Genomic DNA, 23,555 nt, shown 5'->3' on the forward strand with positions numbered 1-23,555 from the left:
GACAGATTTACATATTATCGTGGCAGTGAGTGATTACATTTTTATAATTTTTTTTATTTTATGACTTTCGATTTGTACTGGTAGGAGTTCTGACGTTTGAACATACAGGCCTGTTTCGGGGAAAACAAAGTCGTAGTGCTGGCTGTGACAAAGCTCTTAAAGAGTTTCAGCATATCGTCAATACAATGAATGTAACATTCGTTGCAGTGCAGTTTCATTGCATTGCAAACGACGGCAATAAACACATGAAACAATTATCGCTCGAAGTGCTAATCACAAGTGACTATCATCTTTGTGTGGCAACATTTTTTTTTCCTCACAGCTATTGTTGTGGAACTCATTCGTTCATCTATGTGCACCTAATATTGTGGCCATTGATTTTATGTGGGTTACCAGCAAGTCTTTTTTTCATGGAACTTAACAACTGATCAAAATGCAATTTGCCACGTGTCAATGATTGGGAAATCCCCACGAGTACCTCGCTTGGATTAAAAAAACCGAAGCACAATTACATTTTATGAGAAAGAAACCCTCCAGGGATGAAGCATGTGAAGTACTTGATAAGAAATACAATATCTTTGCAAGGAAGGTAGAGTTTTCTCTAATCAATAAATTAGAGTTCAGGTCAATGTCCCCTTTTTAACTAGATGAGGTCTACATTGATGATTGACTCGGCGTCTCTGAGTCCTTATCAGTTTCTCATTGTGGGGACATGACAGGGCCTATAGCAGCCCGTGCAGATGGCAGCTGTATCGATTTGCAGAATAACAATTCAATTTGGGGTCGAAGGACAGTTTCGCGTCTCAGGGGAGGGCCTGAAAAATAGCTCCGGGAAGCATGTTGGTGTGTGACAGCTGTCACTCATGCGGGCTGAGAGTCGCCCTTCAGTGAGAGAAGGCGTCCCATATCTTGTTCTTTTTCACTTAACCTTTCTCGCTGTTTTTGTCATCTGCCTCCCACTTTCTGCTTTATTAATTTACTCCGATGATAATTAAAAATGTCGATTTGAACTCCCTTCTAACTTGGGGATCTAAAGTCCTTTTCTATTCACTTTTCTTTTGACCCTGTCATGCACCCTGTAACCTGCTAACATGCTAAGTTGTCCACTGTAGTGACCACTGTCAATCAAAGGGTTGAAATGACAATTTTATTATGTTATGTACAATAACACCACAGGGAATAAATTCCACGAATGATGATTTTGTTTCAACCTAAAGTCAGATTGCATAAACAGATCAGATGATTCTCACTGTTTATAGATGACAAAGTAGTACAAGCGTCACAATTAAAACAAAAATCAATAAATACAAATATTTTTGAAACAAAAGAATTGACATTGGATAATTGACATCGGGTAATTTCCCACGGCGCACGTGATGATCTCTCACGGCAGATTTATGTGCCCCCGGCACACTGGTTGAGAATCACTGCTCTCGGTGTTCATTGTGTCATTAAATAGACATTAGAAAACAAATAATTAGTAGTTTCATGCCGTTTTGCTTGTCAGGACAATTGTTTGTAGAATTACATTAAAAACTGCGAAGAGTGAGTTCAGGAAAGATTCAGACATTGAGTGCACCATCGTTTGCGAACATGAGCGTAACTTGAATTGATGTTCAAAATGTTTACCTCAATTAATAATGTCTTCACATTAAAAGAAAAATTCTTTCAATAAACGACGTCGACATTTTTTTTCATGTGGTAATGGAATGGAGTATCAACATAAAGTACAAAGCCCCATTTCCAGAAATCCTCACTCCCGTGTTCTCAGTGCTAGCGAAGCGTGTCAAAAGGCTAATTCAAGATTAAACCCTTGTGTTATGTTAGCAGAGTTTTCAACTGTTTATTTACTTAAGGTAGTTGAATATCTGCAGCATCAGCATCTATGGGTGTAATTATACTTGCAAAACTGCCAGAAAATAATTTTATAGCGGCGAAAAAAAAGAAAGGCAGAGCAGAGAAAGGCATATGCAATAAGATCAGGGGTGCCAAACACCAACTACCGCTTGACAGGGCATTCACCCAAGACTGTAAAACCGGAGGCACCCAACTGCACACTGCCTGGGTTGACGACAAGAAGGCCGACAACTCAATGTAACTCTAGCGTGCGCAGGTGAACGTCAAATGTGTCATTTCCCAAGGAGATGCTCTGCCCCCGCTGCTGTTCTGCAGAGCCTTGAACCCACTCAGCCAGATCATAACCAAGAGTGGCTTCGGGTACCAGTTCAGAAGTGGAACAACGATCAAGCCACCTCCTCTCCATGGATGACATTAAGCAGTATGCCAAGAAGCGTGACATCAACTCCCTGATGCACCTCACAAGCATGCACAGCGATGAAATTTTGGCCTTGTAGCCTGGCCACTGGAAAAGGTACAAGGCACTTATATCAAGACAAGAAAGCTCCTTAGAAGGGGGCCTTGGATTTGTCAGCCTTATGAGCGCTATCCATCCATCCATCCATCCATTTCCTGATCCGCTTATCTATCGCAGGGCGTGCTGGAGCCTATCCCAGCTGTCTTTGGGCAGTAGGCGGGGTACACAGAGACGAATAACCATCCGCGCCCAAACTCACACCTAGGTATAACTTAGAGCAGGGGTGTCAAACACATTTTCGCCGCGGGACACATTTTAGTTACCATTTCCCTTGGAGGGCCATTATGACTGAAATCATATAAAGAAGTCAAGAACAACAGTTTATTCAACTATTGTTTAAGTTACTGTAATGAGGTGTTTGGCAACAAGAAAATGCTTGCAATGTCTCTCTTATTTATGACATTTGAGAATTTGAAATGTTGGTACATATTTTCGCAAGCATCATGGAAGTTGCCAGGTTTGATTTGCTTTCGCGGGCCACATAAAATGATGTGGTGGGCCAGATCTGGCCCCCGGGCCTTGAGTTTGATACCTGTAATTTAGAGTGTCTCATTATTCAAACTACACACAGGAAGGCCAGAGCCAGAATCGAACCTTGCACCTCTGCACTCTGAGATCGACGCGCGGACCACTTGCTCACCTGGCCGCCCCTTTTGGGCTCCAACCAGGAGACAACAAAAAGCCTCCAAGAATGCATCAAGTTGTCGGCCCCCCAGGGACGACCTGCTTAATGAATGCATCAGGCAACCAAAGCCCAGTAAGGAGAAGGAGCCAGATGGACTGTCACGGAAAGACAAGCCTCTGCATGGCATGTGCCTCCGACACATCGAAGAAGTGGCTGACATCAAGAATACATCCAGTACCAGTTGGCTGGAAAAGGCTGCACTGTAAGACAGCACAGAGGTGCTAGTCATGGCAGCAAAAGAACAGGGTCCACGCACAACAGTAATGGAGACCGGTCTACCACATCGGATAGAACCCCTAGGCACAGGCTTTGCAAGGAAGCCCCAGAAATGGTGCAGCACGTTGCAGCAGGGTCTAAGATACTGGCGGCAAGGCATACATGGAGTGGCATAACCGAGTAGCAGGAATCGTGTCATCTAGGTCCCAGAATTCTTTTGACATTTAACTCGGCATGACTCAGACTTGATCTTAGTTTTACTGTTTTGTGCTTTCTACTGTCCTCGTTATTCATGTATTCTTTTATTGTTGTATACATGATATTTCCTCCATGTACAGCACTTGGTTTTCAGCGATGGCTATTTTAAAGTGCTCTATAATACAGATGAGTTGAGTTGAGAATCAAGCTGGCAAACACCCGCCCCTCCAAAGGTGGTTGAGAACTACCAGGCCAAGATGTTATGGGACTTTCAAATCTAGACTGACAAACTGGTGATAGCCAATCAGCCTGGCATAGCGGTGGTGGATAAGCATCAGAAGACAGCAGTCATGATAGATGGAGCAATCCCGAATGATAGCAACATATACAGTGTACAGTGAAACTCCTCTACAACGAAATCATGTTTGCAGCAAGAAATTTTTCACAACAGGGGGGTTTTCACTGTAGCAAATTTGATATCAGGTGTAAACACACACACACACTCACAAACATCGTGTACACGCACACACAAACGTATGTGTGGTCTTTATTTTTATTCCAAGAGTGCATAAGTATGAGCATGCACTTATTTGACACTTCATATAGTCAGTGCAGAAAGAAAACAAGGGAAAGAAATGGCGAAATTTACGATCAAAATTCACTTTCACTTACATCAATTTCTTGGATAATGTTTTTTATTTAGTTTCCTCCTTATTTCATTTTGATCACTTTTACCCTCTCTTCCAGCATCAGAGCTCTTCTTGTCTTAACTGCTTGACATCCAAAGGTCCGTTTTGTAGCAATTTTAGCAATGCAACCCAACAATAACAAATACTTCCTGGACTACTGCGCATGTGTAAACCAGTGCTGTTGCCGTTTCCGAACAAAGCAGTAGAGGTCGCTGTTGGATTTGACTTCGTTGGAGTGAATCTCGTCGCGAGGCAAGAGCAGAGAAAAATATTTCGTATAACGCAACAAGGGTTTTTTTTTTCCGTTGTATGGTGGGCAGGAAAGTGGGAATGGTGTTAATGCATGAAGATTTTTTTCACACTAGGGGGTATTTAAGCCCATGTAAGTTTCATTGTAGAGGAGTTTCACTGTATACATAACATACAGTATATCTCCTACAGCTGTTCTTACCCTAAGTGTTTTGACATACCTGAACCCGGATAGAAAGTCCGACAGTGTGTGCCATTCCAGTGTCTGTCCCCTCATCTTTCATTCTGCTCGTACATTTATTAAAACAAGTACTGCTGAAAGGAGTACTTCCTTACAGGTAGTGAAGTGTCTCACCCTTAATTTATTCTGTCACTTTGATGGATTTCCTCTGTTTTTTTTTTCTCTCACGTGTTTGACATAGCTCAGGCCGATCTGTCATTATTTCAAAGATTAGCTACTTAAGGTGCAGTAAGCCACTTCACTTCACCAAGTGGTTTCCATGCACTGAAAGGGGACAGTCAAATCACTACCGTAACATTTTGAGAAGTTCAAGCGGTAATAGAAACGTTACACGTGTCACATAAGCCAACTTTTAACTTCTTTCGACACTTCTGTGCGATGGTCAAAGTTTATGTCATAAATTTTAATAACATTACTTTTTTTTTTCATATTTATGATTTCTTGTTCAATATCGGGCGGCCCAGTGCTGGACTGGTTCGTACGTCGGTCTCACAGTGAAGAGGTACAGGGTTCGAAACCGCGTTCTGCCTTCCTGTGTGGAGTTTGCATGTTCTCTCCGTGCCTGCGTGGCTTTTCTGCGGGTATTCCAGTTATCTCCTACTTTCCAAAAACATGGATGGCAGGCTGATTTAACACACTAAATTGTCCTTAGATGTGAGTGTGAGCGCAGATGGTTGTTCGTCTCTGTATGTCCTGCGATTGGCAGGCGACCGGTTCAGGGTGTCCCCCGCCGACTGCCCAAAGACAGCTGGGATAGGCTCCTGTACGCCCTACGACCCTTGTGAAGATAAGCGCATCAGAAAATGGATGAATGGATGTTCAATATCTCACTATTCTGCGGGGGTGTCGAAATTGCCAATGTATCGATGCTCAACCTATGCAGCTCTCACAACCCACAAGTGGAAAACCGAAAGTGCTTTCAGGAGCCCTCAAGGTGGCATTCGGCACCAACACCCAAGCCACTGTAACATTTCCACTTGCTTGCATGAACAACGCGGTGTGGAAAAGGTTGTCCAAGTCTGTCGAAACATTGCTTCCTCTTTGACCCGGTCACTGGCTTGTGCGTGACCATGTCCGTCGGTTGCTGTCCTCCGTGAACAATGCGACATAGCATCAAGTTGAAAGGCACACAGGGGAGAACAATGAAGACGTGGAAGTGGACATTATTCCGACAAAAGCGCCGTCATTCAGCTCGACAAAAGACAAGGTCTTGACATGGGCAATGTCAACCTGTATAGCTTTTGTTTCAATAGCAGCACTCGTTTCTTTTGAGTAAAGGACCTCACAAATTGCAGAGCTTGAAAGCAAGTGCTGCAAATGACCTTGAGAAGAAAGGGTGTTGAGGTTGCGGCCATCTTTTTGACGAGACATGTTTGAATAAAAACTACACGACTTGACTGGGCTTGGTTCTCAATTTGCATTTCCTTCCAGCCCACGTCAATAATATATTTTCACGTAACTTCTGTAGGTCATGACAAAAAGTTCTGTCTGTCCGTTATAAAATATTTCCCCAGCAACTGTGGATTCTCTTTAAATCCTTCATTCAAGTTCAATGTCGAGCAATATTTATAACATTTCTCAATGTACAGATTTTCAATCTTCTATGGCTGTTTGAAATGCTAAACATCAATTTAAAGTTGATAAAAATCCTGCAAGAAGATCCTATCAAATGGTGCAGCGTTTCAGCAAAATTTTGAGGGTTGGCAACCTTTTTTTCAAAATTAGAAAAACCCCACAATATTTTTCTTCAACATCTCGAGAACAATATATATTTTTTATTTCACTGACAGAACATACAGTGATTGTATTCAACAAAGAATAATAAGAAAATTTGTTGAACTCAAACGTATGTTCGACTATGATTAATTTGTGCTGTCCGGGGAACTTGTGGGTGTCTAAAATAACTTTATGTGTAATATATGTAAATTACAATTTAAGATAAGTTAACTGTGTCATATTGGGTGACAATGACATTTACTTATCGTCTTGGTTTGTCACATATTAAATGTTTCCACGTAGCCGCTGGTTGGGAAACACTGGTTTCGGATGCAACCAGAGCGAGAAAAAAATGGAGATATTATGAGGACAAAAGATTAAAAACAGGGGTGCTAGAGTTTTTAAAAAATGGCGAGTGGAAATTCTGATTGGCTGGTGGCTTTTAGGGAGTAACTCCCACATTGGCTGGTGATCCGAACAATTCATTTAGAACCGTGGTTATATGATCTTGAGAGAGGTTGGGGAGAATGACTCCCGGTAATATATCAACTACGGATTGTGCAGTGTGTGTGGTGATGTTCATCTGTGTTTTTATGTACTGTATTTTCCGCACTACAAGGTGGTCCAAAGTATACGGTGCATCTTCAATGAATAGCCTATTTAAAAACGTTTCTTGTATAGGGTGCACCGCCTTATAAGGCGCATAGAATAGAAGCTACAATAGTGGTTGCGGTTGCATTATGCATCCATTAGATGGAGCTACGCTAAAGGGAATACAATACAATACAATACAATGCAGCTTTATTTGTATAGAGCCATCACATCCACTGCAGCTGTAACAAGGGGCTTTAAATAACATCCAAGAAACAAGAGTATTGATCCATATATAAATAAGGCCATCGGATTATAAGGCGCACTGTCGGTTTTTGAGAAAATGTAATGCTTTTAGGTGTGCCTTATAATGCGGAAAATACGATAATTTATATGTCGTGTTTGTGGGATGAGTATATGTTACATTTTAACAATTGTTATTTTCCTCATCATTTTGTCACTCAGATTCTGTCACAGGGGTAAATTCATCTCCAACAAAGTGTGTGCTAAGCATGGACCATCCTGAAAGGACGGGTGACTTCAAAGGGTCCGTTTTCTATCAAATCTTGACAAGATCGCATTGTGTGGGCACTCAGCCGGTTTGGAGGCGCTGAAGTGACCAGAGATCTGAAATGAAATTAAAGGGCCAATTAGGCCTCAGGTAACGGATAACAGTTCCCATTTATCGGCTGCTCTGCTTTGATGAGGCGGAAAGAGAAAGACAGACACGGTGTAAAATCTGGAGTGAGGCGATCACTTAACAGCTTTCGCCCTCAGGGTTCAGACAGACAGCACAAGCCTTTGATTTTCCCATTAGCAGTCGGACTAGAGGATCCTAAACCTACCTGACTTATGATGTTCAAAAATGAGCCGTATGTGTTCAGCCTTATCCCACATCCCTCCTCATGCCCCCCACCCCCCACCCCACTCAGGGGCTCCAGTCAGCCAGATAAGGGCTAATCTCCAGCTAGCTGCTGTTCATTTACAACCAAGCGTATCCCGAATCCACATTAATGTTGTGTGCCGGGGCCTCATATCCACTCATCCTGCCCTCCCAGAGGCTGCTCTGAGATGCAGGTGAGCACGTGATTGACTTCATTGGAATGAATAATGACTTCCCACACACAGCAATGTGTTCAAAGCGTGTGGCTGGGCCGCATGCTGTGAATGAGAAGCAGCTGGTGTAAATTTTAATAGAAAAGAAAGATCATCACTGTGGGAATACTTCAATTGCAATTTTAAAAGATGGTTGTGTGTATGTTTCTGTATGTATGAACGCATACATACATTTCCACATCATACTACATTTACAGTATTTCATAGTCATCATACTACATTTACAGTATTTCATAGTTATTTGAAGTTGAAGAGATATATTGTCATACAGTTAAAAAGTGTAAAACAATTGAGTGTTAGATTTGCTGCTTTTTTTTAATTGACTGGTTTTATCTCTATTATAGGTATACAGTAGTGTGAGACATTTAATTACGTAAACTCATTCAATCGCAGCCATTTTCACTGGAGCAAACCCCTCAATCCCAGGGTTTTACTGGATTTTGACTGATCTTGCGAGGCCCACAGAATATTTGGTTCTAATGCTATATAAACATGGAGCCTACCAAAATATAGGTTGGACTCTCGCCCTTCAGCAGAAAAAAAAAGTTTCTATTTTTTTTCCATTCCTCAGCAATCGGCATTAAAAATGGCTATGTTTCATGAAAATGGCGACTCCTAGGCAAAAAACTGAGAAAAAGAGCTTTTTGTAAAAGCATGCATTTCAATCATGTGAGGCACCACTGCCACCTACTGGTCGCTTTTTTTTACATGATTTACAATGCAAACGGTTTATTCTCATTCACAGATTGCATCAAACCCTCCTCCTCCTTCTCTATGACGCAAAAAAAAAGACAGACGTACAAGTACGTCCTTGGTAGGCTGGGCCTAATTTTAAAAAGACATGTCTTTTTAGTATGTCTTGTGGAATGAAAGAAATAAAACCCACTATTAATTTCATTAATAAACCAAAAAAAAGTCTCACATTATGTGTCTGCCTCACAAGCGTGTGTCTGCCTCGTCATTGAAGACACCACACACACCAACATTTTTATATGTCACTGTAGGTCTAGTTATTAGTAATTCTATAAAAGTACATGGGCGGCACCTTACAGGAGGCTGACATATTTCACCGCCATCCTTCTGCTACGGATACCCAAAGGAAAAAAAATAATCAAATTACTGACTACAGCAGGAGTCAAAATAATCCAAAGCACGTTTGAGGGAATACTTGTCGTTTGTGATTACATTTTCCTTGTCGTAGGTTTACGAAGTATGGTCTCTCTGAGGCACCGTAGTTGGTGCGCAGGCTCGAGATAAGGTCATTGCAATCTGTTTGTCTGCCACTAGATAGCAAGCGCATTTTACACACTGTACATTCAAACTATCATATTTTTAATGTATGGAAGTTGTTATAGTGATAAAATGTGATTGAGGAGAAGTTCTGCAGGATGTCTGAATGGATGTTTGCTAAATGTGAATACAACTTTTCAACCACTAGGTGGCATGGTGGTTTCATGTTGGACGTTGATGACGCACTTCCACTACAGTTTGGCTGTATTATCCTTGTCAAATTAAAGTTTAGAGATTAGGAAATAAATTCATTTATCGATTCCTGCCCTTTTTGTTCATTAGAACTAACAAATACTGCTCACTTGTCACAAATATATGTAATTTTATTATGGTTGTTATTAAAACATTGTGATATAGTGAAGCCTGGTTGAATCATAATGCTTTTATTTTGTTAAACCGTAAAATGATGCATACTGTGACGTCACGTCTGGTTTTGGAGCAAGACAAATGATAGCTACTGTGTTGGAATGTCCACCCTCATTTGGCGATTTGGACACCCACAGCCAGCTAGCTAGTTGCTCCTTGTCGCATATCACGTGACTACCGTACATATCAAATATTCGACTAATTATTGTTCATTTTATCAGGTTCCAAATGTCAAATGAGCAAACTCGGAAAACAGGTGAGCCGTGATTGGTCATCACTGTGATGTCAGTTTCAGGGGAGAGCAACTGGCAAAATGGCCGCCCACCCCTGAGATAGTTCTTGCTTTTTCAGCTCCGCTCAAAATCTTTTTATTTTCCATCCAGGGCAGGGTTCACCAACCTTTTTGAAATTTAGAGCTACTTTTTTAGTACTGATTAGTGTGAAGATCAACCCATTTTGTCCAGACCGAGCATACTAAAGGGATCCAAAACCGTGACGCGAAAGCGCTTATTTTAAGCCTGGAAGACGGCAAACAAAGATGACAGTTCAACAGTCAAGTGGTGGTCAAGTGGCTGACTGTGATTATGAAGCTCAACATTGTTTACATGCTCAGAGAACATGAAAAAAGGAATATGCGATTCTCTTCGATTGCCTTTATAGCATTCGAACTTGGAATCCACGTCGCATGAATCAGAACGCAAATTATATGAAATCCAACAGACGGCACATAATTAACAGTTTATGTCTTCTTCATTCATCGAATGGGGCAAAGCGCATTAAGCCGATTTCTGTGGTACGTAATGAGTAATTGTTTGCTTTTCTCTGGAAATGGGCGAAAAGAGAGGGAAATTGCTCATTCATAATGAAAGCAAATGATAGAGCCCATTACACGCAAGCTCAACAGCTTTCTATTTTCACAGCGAATTATTTAATGCGATTTGTGTAAGTAATAATCTTCCATTTTTGCATCCATCAAAGCAGAATAAGATGCAGAGGTGGTTGCTTAAAAGCATTGGAGTGCTTGAAATAGCGAAGGTAGTGTGTGATGAGGTAGTTGGCCCATTTTCTTTTTCTTTTAGGAAAAAAAAATCTCATTAAGTGTGACACTGAAAATTAGTTGAATGGGACCAAAGTGGAAGTGAATGAACTCCCAAAGGGGCTGTGAGGAGGTTTCAGCATTGTTTGCAATTAGTTATTGAGTGTTGAAACAGCTCAGGGGAAGCTGAGAGCAGCTGATCGGAATATCGGTGACCATGAGAAGAAGAATATAGTTTGTGTGTCTACACAGATGGTAACATTGTCGAGAAACATTACTTTCAAATGCAAGTAACTTGTAATCTATAATAGATTAAATTTTGGAAGTAACTTGCTCAACACTAAAAATGAGACATTTACAGCATATGAGAATGTATAAAATGTTCATGGATGCTGATATTTGTGAATGGTGAAGGGTCAATGACTTTTTATTCAACTAAATCAGAAACATGGTGCAATGCCGAGGGAAATAGAAAAAAATAAAACACGTTTCACCCCCACGATGTTCACTGAAATTTTTTTTTTTTTAATAAAACACTAGATCAGTGGTGGGCAAACTACGGCCCGCGGGCCGAATCCGGCCCATTGGTCTTTTTAATCCGGCCCGCCGAAGGTTGGTCCACAATTAAGGTTCGATGTGAATGATTGCATTCATTTCAATTGGACTTGTAATGACAGGCATTTCACCGCCAGGTGGCGCATTGACGTGAAGTTGCAGAACATGGGGGGGGGGGGGCGGGGCAATCTTTTCGACCACCTAGTACCTCTGTATCGCTCTACTTCTACTGGTCTGATCACAACCCATCTGCAGCGATGCACAGGCTAAAATAGGTCATCAACAACACTTTTGTCATTTAAAAAAAGTATGTTAATACCGTACTTTCATGCTTTTGTTCTGTTGATGTTTGATATGGACTGTCAACAAATGCAGTTTTTTTTTAATGTACCATAGCTCGTGCTGACCTGGCCCTTCTGTCAAATTTTAAAAGTCAATGCGGCCCCCGAGCCAAAAAGTTTGCCCACCCCTGCACTAGATGAACCCCAAAGAATGAAGTCACCTGTGGCAGTAATTATTCATGCTTTGATGAAACAAAAAAAAATGATTTGGTGTGCAAGCTAATTTATTTATTAAGGCAAAGTAAACCTTAAAAAAATAAATACATTTGATTTATTACATTTGGTCATGTAAAAATAGACATTTCAATTCAAACCAAAGAGTGCTCTCTGTAAACCATACTTACGTCGGAAACACTCAGAGTTACATTTATCAACATATTGAATTTAAAATTTTAATTGCTTTAAGGCGGTCAAGTGGTTAGCGTGTCGACCTCACAGTGCAGAGGTTGTGGGTTCGATCCCGGCTCTGGCCTCCCGGTGTGGAGTTTGCATGTTCTCCCCGTTCTCTGCATTGGTTTTCTCCGGGTACTCCGGTTTCCTCCCACGTTCCAAAAACATGCATGGCAGGCTGATTGAACACTCCAAATTGTCCTTAGGTGTGAGTGCGAGCGCGGATGGTTGGGTGTCTCCGTGTGCCCTGCGATTGGCCAGCGACCAGTTCAGGGTGTCCCCCGCCTACTGCCCAAAGACAGCTGGGATCGGCTAATGAGTTAGTTGGCAACCTTATATAGTACATGGATAGCATGACCATGACTTAGTCCTGTATGTACATTTGAGAATAAGGTAACTTTCTAAAATGGTTTGTCAAAGTAAAGGGGTTTGTGATATTTTGGAAGGACATGAATGACTCATAAAGAATGAATTCCAAATCACCGGGATTGATGCACCTCCTCTCTGCATGTACAGTACTATAACATGCGAGTTCAACTTCACACACAGAAGTACCGGTACATAGGCTAATAGGATGTTCTTGAAGTTCATTGCAGAAACGTGACAGCGAGCAGCAATCGTTTGGTTCATAATTGTGTTTGGCATTCATGTGGGCAAGCTGACAGCGTGGCTGTGTTTCAGGATTTATGAGACATAGACAATGAGGAGGAAACGAGATCAGAATGCTTTAGTCATATCGGAATATGTCGCTTAATGGATGAGCACTGAAAACACATCTGAGAATTGTAATCGGCGACACACAAGCTCAAAAGTGTTTTTTTTGGCCGGTGCTGCAAAAAGTGTTTTTGAATCATCGTGCTTTTTTTGGGTTGAAATATATTTAGTGGAAAATGAACTGAAAAACAGAGTGCTCTTTTTTTTTTTTCTTAATTGTAAATGCACATATCCATTAAAAACACCTTTTTTGGGTTGGACATGATTTATCCATTTATAGTATATATATATATATATTGTAAATACATGTATATAGTATATACCAAAGTATAGTATATCTAATGTTTGTACCAAACTATGCATAACGTTACAGTGGCACAATAATAAGTATGGTTTTAAGAATAAAGCCATCACCTTATTTTTGATCAACACTTTAAAGCACCTGTGTCAAACTCGAGGCCCGGGGGCCAGATCTGGCCCACCACATCATTTCATACGGCCCGCAAAAGCAGCTCAAACATATCAACTTCCATCATCCTTTCTAAAATGTCTACCGAAATTGTTATTTCTCATCTGTAATGAATAAGAGATATTTTCTTTTTACCAAACCCCTCATGATAGTAACTCAAACAATAGTTGAATCAACAGTTATTCTTGACTTCTTAATATGGTTTCAGTTATAACGGCCCTCCAAGTGAGACAGTAACTAAAATATTGCCTGCGCCAAAAATGAATTTGACACCCCTTCTTCAATTTTTACGTGTTGCTTGGGTGGTACATAGCATGGAAAAATGCATTAGCGCTAAAAAAATGGACATCTAGATGGGCATTTTGTCAATCCGTCACTGACGGACAGCCAAATTTTCTGGCGAATGATGACTGATGACAAACGTAATTAAAAAAAGACTGATGGAGGTGGATTTTCATCCATCAGCATAATCGTCATGAACCGGGTCGAGTACCGACGGACCTCTCAGTCCGTCACTGATGGGCACCGATTTCATTGATGACTGATGACAAACAAGCCTCGCCTGTCTCGTGTTTGTTTGAGGAGGTTGAAACAGGCAAATTGATGTGAGTGCAAAGATCTTCGATCAGCCAAGGTATAATGTAAATACACGGATATTTAGTGCACTCTATTTAACATTTTAATCAAATTGGATTTTTCTTCAGTCGGACTCTGGCTTTTGCGGAGGGTCAAGGAGGTGTCGGGGGGGGGGGGGGGTGGACTGACAGACTGAGAATAGATAGAGTGATGGGTTGGTAAAATTTACTCACGGAAGCACGGTTAAAATGACATGACTTACTGACACACTGACGATTACAGTTTGTTTGGCTTGAAAAAAATTATGGACTGACAATGACGGACTATGTGACAGAATATATTTGACTTTTATGACAACATTTTGGACACACAGGTATGTGGGTCCAATGAGACCTAGTGTGTGTAATTTTCTGTTGGAAAAAAGACATGTATGAACAAAGAAGGCGCTCACTTGCATGTTATTCCTCAATTTTCATTTTGAAGTGTACTTACGCATGTTTTGATGACCCCCCCTCCTCCCCCATTGTGCACAACTTCACAAAAGAACAGGCAGGCACACATGTAGGTGCAGTAAACATTTCCAGGACAAGGAGTGATTTACAATTGGCAAGGAGACGTGCCAATCAGGTGACATTAAAAACAAACGCTGTGCCAATTATTTTTAAAGAGCAAGAAGTGAGAGATGAGCTTAACTGCCTGAGGGAGGAGCTGCTTTATCCCTTTTGCGATTCCCGGTGAGGCAAGCGACAGCGTTGTGGGCGTTGTGCCTATAATGCTCGTAAAATAAGTCATTGAGGCACCGAAACGATGCGGCACTCTGACCTTTATGCTCGTGAGGTTGGAGGACATATTAATTACAGCATTGTCTGTGCTATGTGTAGCGAGCAAAGACATGACAGACATGGTGCTATCTGATGCACTTCCTGGTCAAAAAAGAGTGTTTTGTGCCATCGAAAGATCTTTCGTATAAAATGTAGATTCTCACTCCAGACGTATTTTGTAGTATTTGGTGAAGCTATGTGTGTACTTTGTATATCATTGTGCAATCTAGTCCAACGTTGACACACGCATGATAGTAATCTATTTTTAAAGTAATTGAATGTGTACGAAAAATAAAGTGTATTAAATTAATTATCGACAAAATATATACTTTTAACTTTTTACAATCAGTCTTTTTGTCGGAACACGTTGCCACCTGTAGCTTCCATCCGTAGAGCTCGTGCACCAAATTAATACTTCAAATCCATCTTTCCGTCTTTTTTTTATTTATTTTGTGCGTGGCTTAAAAAAAGCCACAGTACATTTGTTCCAGAGCAATTATTGTTTAATGGATAATCTACCACTTTAGATGCTGTAATTTAGCCTGCAGCAACCATTCACCCAATCATTTTCCATACTGTTTGTCTTCATTAGGGTTGCAGGTAACTGGAGCCTATCTTAACTGACTTTGGGAGGGAGTCTGGGTGCACCATGGAATGGTTCGAGTCAAGACATGGGGAAAAAAAATGAAGCCAGAGTTTGTGAGAATCAGATAGCCCTATAATGCCATTTGTATCATATTTGATACATGCATTTTCATTATGTAACTCATTCTTTACACTACATCCATCCATCCATTTTCCGAACCGCTTGATCCTCACTAGGGTCGCGGGGGGTGCCGGAGCCTATCCCAGCTGTCTTCGGGCAGTAGGCGGGGGACACCCTGAATCGGTTGCCAGCCAATCGCAGGGCACACAGAGACAAACAACCATCCACGCTCACATTCACACCTAGGGACAATTTTAGAGTGTTCAATCAGCCTGCCATGCATGTTTTTGGAATGTGAGAGGAAACCGGAGTACCTGGAGAAAACACACGCAGGCCCGGGGAGAACATGCAAACTCCACACAGGGAGGCCGGAGCTGGAATTGAACCCGGTACCTCTGCACTGTGAAGTCAACGTGCTAACCACTGGACTACCGGGCCGCCACATTGAATCATCTGTGTCAAATTTGATTTAAAATATGATTTTCCCAAAATTTTCTTTTTTCAGATGTAATCAACATAATGCTTATAAATGGAATACGACAAATTTCTAAAACAACATGATATGGCAAAAATGTTTCTGTGGATTTTGTTAATGAACATCTCAGTTCCCAAAAATCTGATTTTTCTGGCTATTCCTTGATTGTTCATTTTATGCCATTTTGTCCTGAATCAGCCCAAATGGACTGTAATTGTCTCAAAGTAAAAAGTAATTTAAAAATAACTAAATTATGTAGTCAATATTTGCTATTTTATAATACAAAATGAATGAACTGAAGAGTGACATGAGCAAGTCTTCATCCACAATATGTAACTATAAAATGGTTGAAAAGATATACTACCATATTTTCCGCACTTCAAGGCGCTTTGGAGAAAAGGGCCTATTTTAAAACTGTTTTCAAATTTAGGGCACCCCGCATTATAAGGTGCATAAAATCGAAGCTACAACAGTTGTGGCAGTTACGTTATGTCTACACTAGATGGAGGAATGCTAAAGGGAATACAATACAATACAATACAGCTTTATTTATGTAGTGCTTTCACAACCGCTGTAGCTGTAACAAAGCGCTTTACAAGATATTTAAAATGCTCCGTCCAAAAAAACTGAATATTTGAAGGCGCATCGGATTATAAGGCGCACTGTCGGCTTTTGAGAAAATTGAATGCTTTTAGGTGTGCCTTACAGTGCGGAAAATACGGTACATTAAATATTGCATTTTGTTATTACTAATTCCTATAAATGTGTGCAGATGCTTCACTTTTTAGATAATAGTCCTCGAGGAGGGTTTTAAAGAATTTACCTAGCCCTGTAAATAGGAGAATCTTCTCAAATTCGTACTCTTTAGATTAGATCATGCTCAACATTAATATTCAAAGTCTTGTTGGTAAATATTTGCGCAGCCCAGCCCTAGCTTTGAGGCCACCTTGATATTTTTTATTGCCTCTTATAAACCACTGGGATCAATCTGGGATCAGCAGAGGTATAAAATCAACAAATGCTCGATTTTGACTTGTGGCCCCTTTATTTATTTATTGTAATCAGTGTGCTGTATAGGACCTGTCAGCATGGACTCTGATGTTTGCTTTGGGCAACAAAAAAAATGGTTGTCTGGAATTGACTAAAGTAACTGTGAGGCCTTCTCTCTTGTCAGTGCCAGCATTTCTTTACCAGATGTACCATCCCCCCAGGTGAGTGCATTGCAGCTGGCAAATTAAAAAACACTTGGTCAGGATCCCAGAACTTGCTTCGATGCTGTCTGTGTCTTTGAACCGCGCAGATAGACGTGTGCCATGCGGAGCGTCCTCCCACTGGACCAGGCAATTAATGCAGATAAGACACTAATTTGTCTGTCTTTTCCTGTAGCCCTTTAAAATTCTACTCTTGGAACAGATTGTATCCTATGTAGCTTCAAGATGGCGCCGTAGTTGGCAGCCGTCGGCAAGAGCTTTGCTGTTTGTCGTTTTTGTGTTTTATTTTGTCATATGGAGTTTGTTGTCCTGATGTGGATTGTTTTGAACGTTTTGGCCATGACATTCGTCAAGGGAGAAGAATCTGTGCTTGATGGATGTGCCTTCTCGGCAGCACGCGTGTACCAGCACTGATTTTGATTTCAACGGGGAATGTCTGCGCTATTTGACTGTCATCGCCAGACAACCCTGGGGCGCTTGTGTTTTTTGTGCCTGTAAACGGGCAGCATTTTTCACAGCCCCGTTTTGTTCAGCGGAGATGTCAGCCCTGTTGGATAGTCTCCGTTGGTGCGGCTGGATGGATGGTTGGTGGAGCCGAGAAGAAGAATACAGGAGCATCGGCATGCAGCACGCTTGTGTATTTGGAACCGAGAGTCGCCGCTTGGAAATAAAGCGGATTTACATGTGACGGGAGAAGTGAACTGAACCAATCTCTTTTTTTTCATCAATGGACGCCACAGCTTCGTGTTTACTTTCAAACTTAGCTTGTAGCAGATGTGTGTGCATTTTGAGCATGACGCCTCTGTTCCAGCGGTGAAAGGATACTTGGATTCTCTCCTCTTTCGTATGCAGGAATGGTGGTTCCGATATGACTGTCTGTCTTATGTTATGTGTTGTGTTGTTTGTTATTTGATGTTAACTGTTCTGTGAAGTGCTTTGTTACAGCTGCAGCTGTTGTGAAAGCGCTATATAAGTAAAGATGTATTGTAACAGTGGTTTGTATTTTTTTCAGATAACTCTGTAACCAGCAAATCAACTGATTGCAGTTAAATTGGTGCACGTTAAATTGAGATTCCACTGAAACTGAATCAAAATATTAATCTCCACACTAGAGTTCATTATAGACAGGTAACTCACTCACCGAAATTTGTCTCCATCTATCAGTTATGTCGCTGCAGTAGCTGTGAGGTGAGTTAGTTTCATGGTATATGTGAACCCTTATTTTCCCTGTATTGATCCAAAGGGCAACCCATAAATTGTCAAAACCTAATCAAGACTGATTTGCCGTCATACTGTCACAATCAGCCAATCAATGCCATTACCGCATACACTTCCACTGGGTATGAATCTAACTGCTCATTCGACGTAAAAATGGGAACATTATAGCGGTCATAAATCACCCATTCATGGAGCATTCTTTCGTTAATAGGGAATTTTTTTTGGGGTTTTTTTTACTTGCATTGTCTCTCCTTTCAATGTTGCATTTTAATTCCTGTCCGCTTGATGATTAAAATTGATGCGTGCAGTTCACGCCCACTGCAAATTAGTTCAGACTGGTATGCAAAAGGTTTTGCTCGGGGTCCTTCTGCGTTGACTTTGCATGGTTAACTGAAGACTCAAAATTGCCTGGAGGTACAGTCTCGCTGTGTCCTATTTTTACGTCCTTGATAGGAAAAGAATTAAAATCACAATTGAATAACTTGCATTTTATGTGACCTTGGGCTATCTTTGTCTTCGTTTATTTACAGTTGATAATCTCAAAAATTGTGAAGGGTGGGGAAGGGATGCAAAAAAGTCTGAATTTGAGAAGAGAGGAAAATACACTAACTATGGAACTGGATTTAAAAAAAGACAAGTTCAAAGCTGTTCATTTCTCAGTTTTTACATGCATGCATTTATGAGTGGTTTTAAAAATAAAATAAATCCCAAATTTCAAAAATAATGATTGTCATTGGTGGCACGGTGAGCTACTGGTTAGTACGTCGGGCTCACAGTGCAGAAGTGCAGGGTTCGATTCCGGCTTCGGCCTTTCAGTGTGGAGTTTGCATGTTCTCCCCATGCCTGTGTGGGTTTTCTCCGGGTATTCTGCTTTCCTTCCACATTCCAAAAACATGCCTGGCAGACTGATGGAATACATTAATTTGTCTCGAGGTGTGATTGCGAGCGCGAATGGTTGTTCGTCTATGTGTGCGCTGCGTTTGGCTGGCAACCGGTTCAGGGTGTTCCCCGCCGACTGTCTGAAGACGGCTGGGATAGGCTGCAGCACACCCCGCGACCTTCGTGAGGAGAAGCGCATCAGAAAATGGATGGATGGAATTATTGTCATTTGAAGCATCTATTTACAGAAAATAAAAAAAAATTGTCCATTGTTTGGGGTTTTTTTTTGTTTTGTTTTTTTTACACAGATGTCATATATACAGGTGTCAACTTTACAACAATATCAATGACTCTACTTGTTTCTCTCCTTTTCTTTTTCTCAATCAGATTACAAGTGTCCACTCCTCAAATTCAGAGATCGTAAAGTCCGGGAGCCCCAAATCACCTCTCAAGAATTTATGGACAGAAAGCAGGAAGGACATGTCCATAAGTAGGCTGTTGTTACAGACTCTACATGGCAAAGAGAACAACACTGCACTGGACCTTCGTTACGATACCCCAGAGCCCTATTCAGAACAGGATCTGTGGGAATGGTTGAGGAACTCCACCGACCTGCAAGACTCACGGCCCCGGGCTAAACGGCGGCCAATGGTCAAGACCGGGAAGTTTAAAAAGATGTTCGGATGGGGGGACTTCCACTCCAACATAAAGACAGTCAAACTCAACCTGCTGATCACCGGTAAGATTGTGGATCACGGCAACGGCACGTTTAGTGTCTACTTCCGCCACAACTCCACAGGTCAGGGCAACGTATCTGTCAGTTTGGTCCCTCCGACTAAGATAGTGGAGTTCGACGTGGCGGCCCAGCAGTCCGTCATAGACGCCAAGGACTCCAAGTCCTTCAATTGCCGCATCGAGTACGAGAAGGTGGAGAAGGGCGCCAAGAACACGCTCTGCAACTTTGACCCATCCAAGACGTGCTACCAGGAGCAAACCCAGAGCCATGTCTCCTGGCTGTGCTCAAAACCTTTCAAAGTCATTTGCATCTTCATTTCCTTCTATAGCACCGATTACAAATTGGTGCAGAAAGTGTGTCCGGACTACAACTACCACAGTGACACTCCTTATTTTCCATCTGGCTGATCTTTTCATACAAACCGATGCAATATCGTTGACGAGTGAGACGCAGGCCAGGGCTTCGACCCCCCCGCTGAGGAATGCGTATCCTCTGGAACATCTGTTTTATTGCCATTGGAATATGTAGATATCAGGGTTTGATTGATTGATTGACCGATTGATTCATTAGACACTAAACAAGCCACAAAGTAGGTATATTTGCATAATCCAACGAGATCTAATATACGATACGGTACAATCTTTTGGAGCATTGTCAGACGATATTTTTGCTCTGATTTCGACTTTATCTCAGACTCGCAACTTTGTTGTTAACATATCCATCGATCTATTCTTGAACTAAAGATGGATGAAAGACATAACTTATTTAGAAAAGATAACAGTTTATTATTATTATTAGTCCTCACAATGCAGTTAAACATGCTGTGAAGAATGTAACGTGAGTTCAATGTTTTATGTGAGGTCTGTGTAGGACTAAAATGGGTTTGAGCATATGTACCCCCCCCCCCCGGCTGAGCTTCAGTGGTAGCACTGATGATAAGGTGACGATTTGACTCTGGAACACGGACGCTCCTCAGCTGTCGAACCGAATGCTGCTACTCGTCCAAACAGATTCTCAGCCGACTGCTAACCTGATGACCTGACTGCAAAATGATCAGCGGGTAGTTTGGGGGAGATGGGACTCACTCATACTCACCTAATATACATCAGTTGTAGAAATGTAATGTATTGAATTCAATATCTGATGACCTAATTTGTATGAATGGTTTGTATTGTAAATAGTCGATTCTCCCGCTGCTTCTGTACAGTATATGCACCCCGTGAGCCGTCCGTGTTATTCCTTTCTTGCTTAGTCGACTAGTCCACCCATATGATGCTTGTTCTTGGTTCCTCGATCAAAGAAAATAATGTGGATGCCCTAGATGTGATTTTACTGGAAACGGCAAGCCTGTACAGAAACCCACGACTCAATACAGGGTGTCCGAAGAAACCCCCCCCCCCCCCCCCCCCCCAGATTACATCGTTATATGTGAACTACTTCAAATACAGAAATCATAATATCTTAGCTTTATGTTGGGCCTTCCTTCTTTGCGGGTACATATCGAGTGAGGTTTTCCGAACTCCAATTGTAACCTCAGGGGCGTGCAATGAGTTTCTGTAATGCTACCATATACCATAAGAGACTGTATGACGTCATACGGCTATAGCTACGAAGCATAAAAGAATATTAACGTACCGTTACGTGTTAAATCCGATGGAAATTGGGGATAACTTTTCTGGACACCCTGTATGAGACAAGTATTCATTATAATTGTCTTTCATGGCAGAGACGGTTGGAGATGTACATTTGAATAAAAATAGAGGAAATTAAATTTTTGACTGATGTTTCGTCTGAGTTGCGTTGTTCTGTAATGGCCACCATGCACGGCGTTTGTTGGTGAATGAGTTCTCACATTCTAACAAGGAATGAAACACATCAATATTGCGATGTTAGCACTGAATTATTATGAATATGAAGGTTTTACATTTTCAAATGTTCCATCACTAGGAAAATATTTTTAGAACGGGGCCATGAGTGATCAGAAATGGTCCTCGGGATGCACCATGATGGTGGCTAGTCTAAATCTTTTTTTTTTTTCATCATCTCCTGACAGGTGGTCTAGGAGGTTTTTTTTTAATCACTTTTTACATCGAGAGGCCATGTTGTTTCTATAAAGCCTTTGAAAAGCCGTGGCCTGCCAAATAAGCAGATATGAATTTGCTGTCATTGTGAGGTACATTCGTCAACATGATTGAAATATCTCTTGTTGTTGCTACACGCGCGGCCCGGTGGCCGAGTAGTTAGTGCGTCTACCTCACAGTGCAGAGGTCGTGGGTTCGATCCCGTTCCGGCCTTCCTGTGTGGAGTTTGCATGTTCTCCCCGGCCCTGCGTGGGTTTTCTCCGGGTATTCCGGTTACCTCCCACATTCCGATAATTTGAGGATAAAGCGGATCAGAAAACGGATGGATGGATGTTGCTACATACACACTCAACTCAGTAAAAATGTGCATGCGTCTGATGCAAAGCTAAAATTTTGCATCAGCCTTTTAGGCACAAACGTGGAGGATGTTTTCACCAACATAAGGTTTCACAAAATTCATCTCTGGGTTTTAAGTGAGACAGCCATGCATACACATAGTCCGCCTCAGAGTGCTCTCTGGGCAGCCAGGAGGGCGAGTGGTGTCGCCATGGAGGTGGATTAACACAACTGAGAACCAGCCATGGAATATGGCTTTGCGTGAGTCAGTCCACCTCAGATTGCTTGCTCGACAGGTCGCTGAGCATGACCATGCAGCGGAAAAAAAGTCCTCCAGGCATTGCGCCGCTGTGGCCGCCTCAGCGGGCACCGTGGCCAGCCACAATTGCACTGATGGCCCGTTGAATTTCAATGGAACCAACAATAAAGAGACGTATTGGCCACAAGACGGCCAAATACCCGCAACTGTTATTCACAGTTTACATGATTGGAGTTATTATTGATAAGCGGAGGTGTCAAAAAGTTGACATTTTGGGTATCGATAATTTGAGCGGGTGGCACTGTGGTCGACTGGTTAGCACGTCCGTCTTACAGTGCAGAGGTGCAGGGTTTGATTTCGGTTTCGGCGTTCCTTTGTGGAATTTGCATGTTCTCCCTGTGCCTGGGTGGGGTTTCTCGCGGTATTCCAGTTTCGTCCCACATTCCGAATGGCAGGCTAATGGAACACTCCAAATCAGGGGTGGGCAAACCTTTTGGCCTGGGGGGGCACATTGACTTTAAAATTTGACAGAAGGGTCAGGTCAGCACAAGCTATGGTACAAATGTACCCCCCCCCCCCCACCCCCAAAACTGAATTTGTTGACAGTCCATATCAGACATCAACAGAACAAAAGCATGAAAGTATTAACATACTTTTTAAAAATCAGAACAGTGTTGTTGATCAACCATGTTAGCCAGTGAATTGCTGTAGAAGTCAAGCAATACAGTAAATATTTTCAAGTAAGGGATCATATTTGCGGTGTCCAATCTTTCCTTATAACAGAATTTCCTTCTGTGGGAGACAACTACGTTACACATCCTGTAGGAACGTCCAAGTGTGTTAACAACATACTGTACATGTATGAAAACACAAGCAACAAAGTGCAACAATATATTGCCCAAAAACAGTTTATAACACAAAAACTGCAGCATACAGTTCAGGTTTATGAACAAAATATAGTTTATTTCTTTCCACTCACTCACTGTCTTTAACTTGACCACCCCTCGATCACCACCAAGAC

General features: G+C 41.7%; 1 protein-coding gene across 1 annotated transcript in view; it reads left to right on the forward strand.

The window, feature by feature from the left end:
- Positions 1-21,641, forward strand: part of nxph1 (neurexophilin 1) — a 35,688-nt gene extending 14,047 nt beyond the window's left edge. The window contains exon 2 of the mRNA XM_086137611.1: positions 19,510-21,641. Coding sequence (XP_085993737.1) covers positions 19,510-20,265 — 756 coding nt within the window. The 3' untranslated portion in view covers positions 20,266-21,641. The remainder of the gene's footprint in view (positions 1-19,509) is intronic.
- The last annotated feature ends 1,914 nt before the right edge of the window (positions 21,642-23,555 follow it).

Source organism: Hippocampus guttulatus, chromosome 18 (assembly GCF_054856545.1).
Source record: "Hippocampus guttulatus isolate MCC_2025c chromosome 18, RoL_Hgut_1.0, whole genome shotgun sequence".
Classification (NCBI taxonomy): domain Eukaryota; kingdom Metazoa; phylum Chordata; class Actinopteri; order Syngnathiformes; family Syngnathidae; genus Hippocampus; species Hippocampus guttulatus.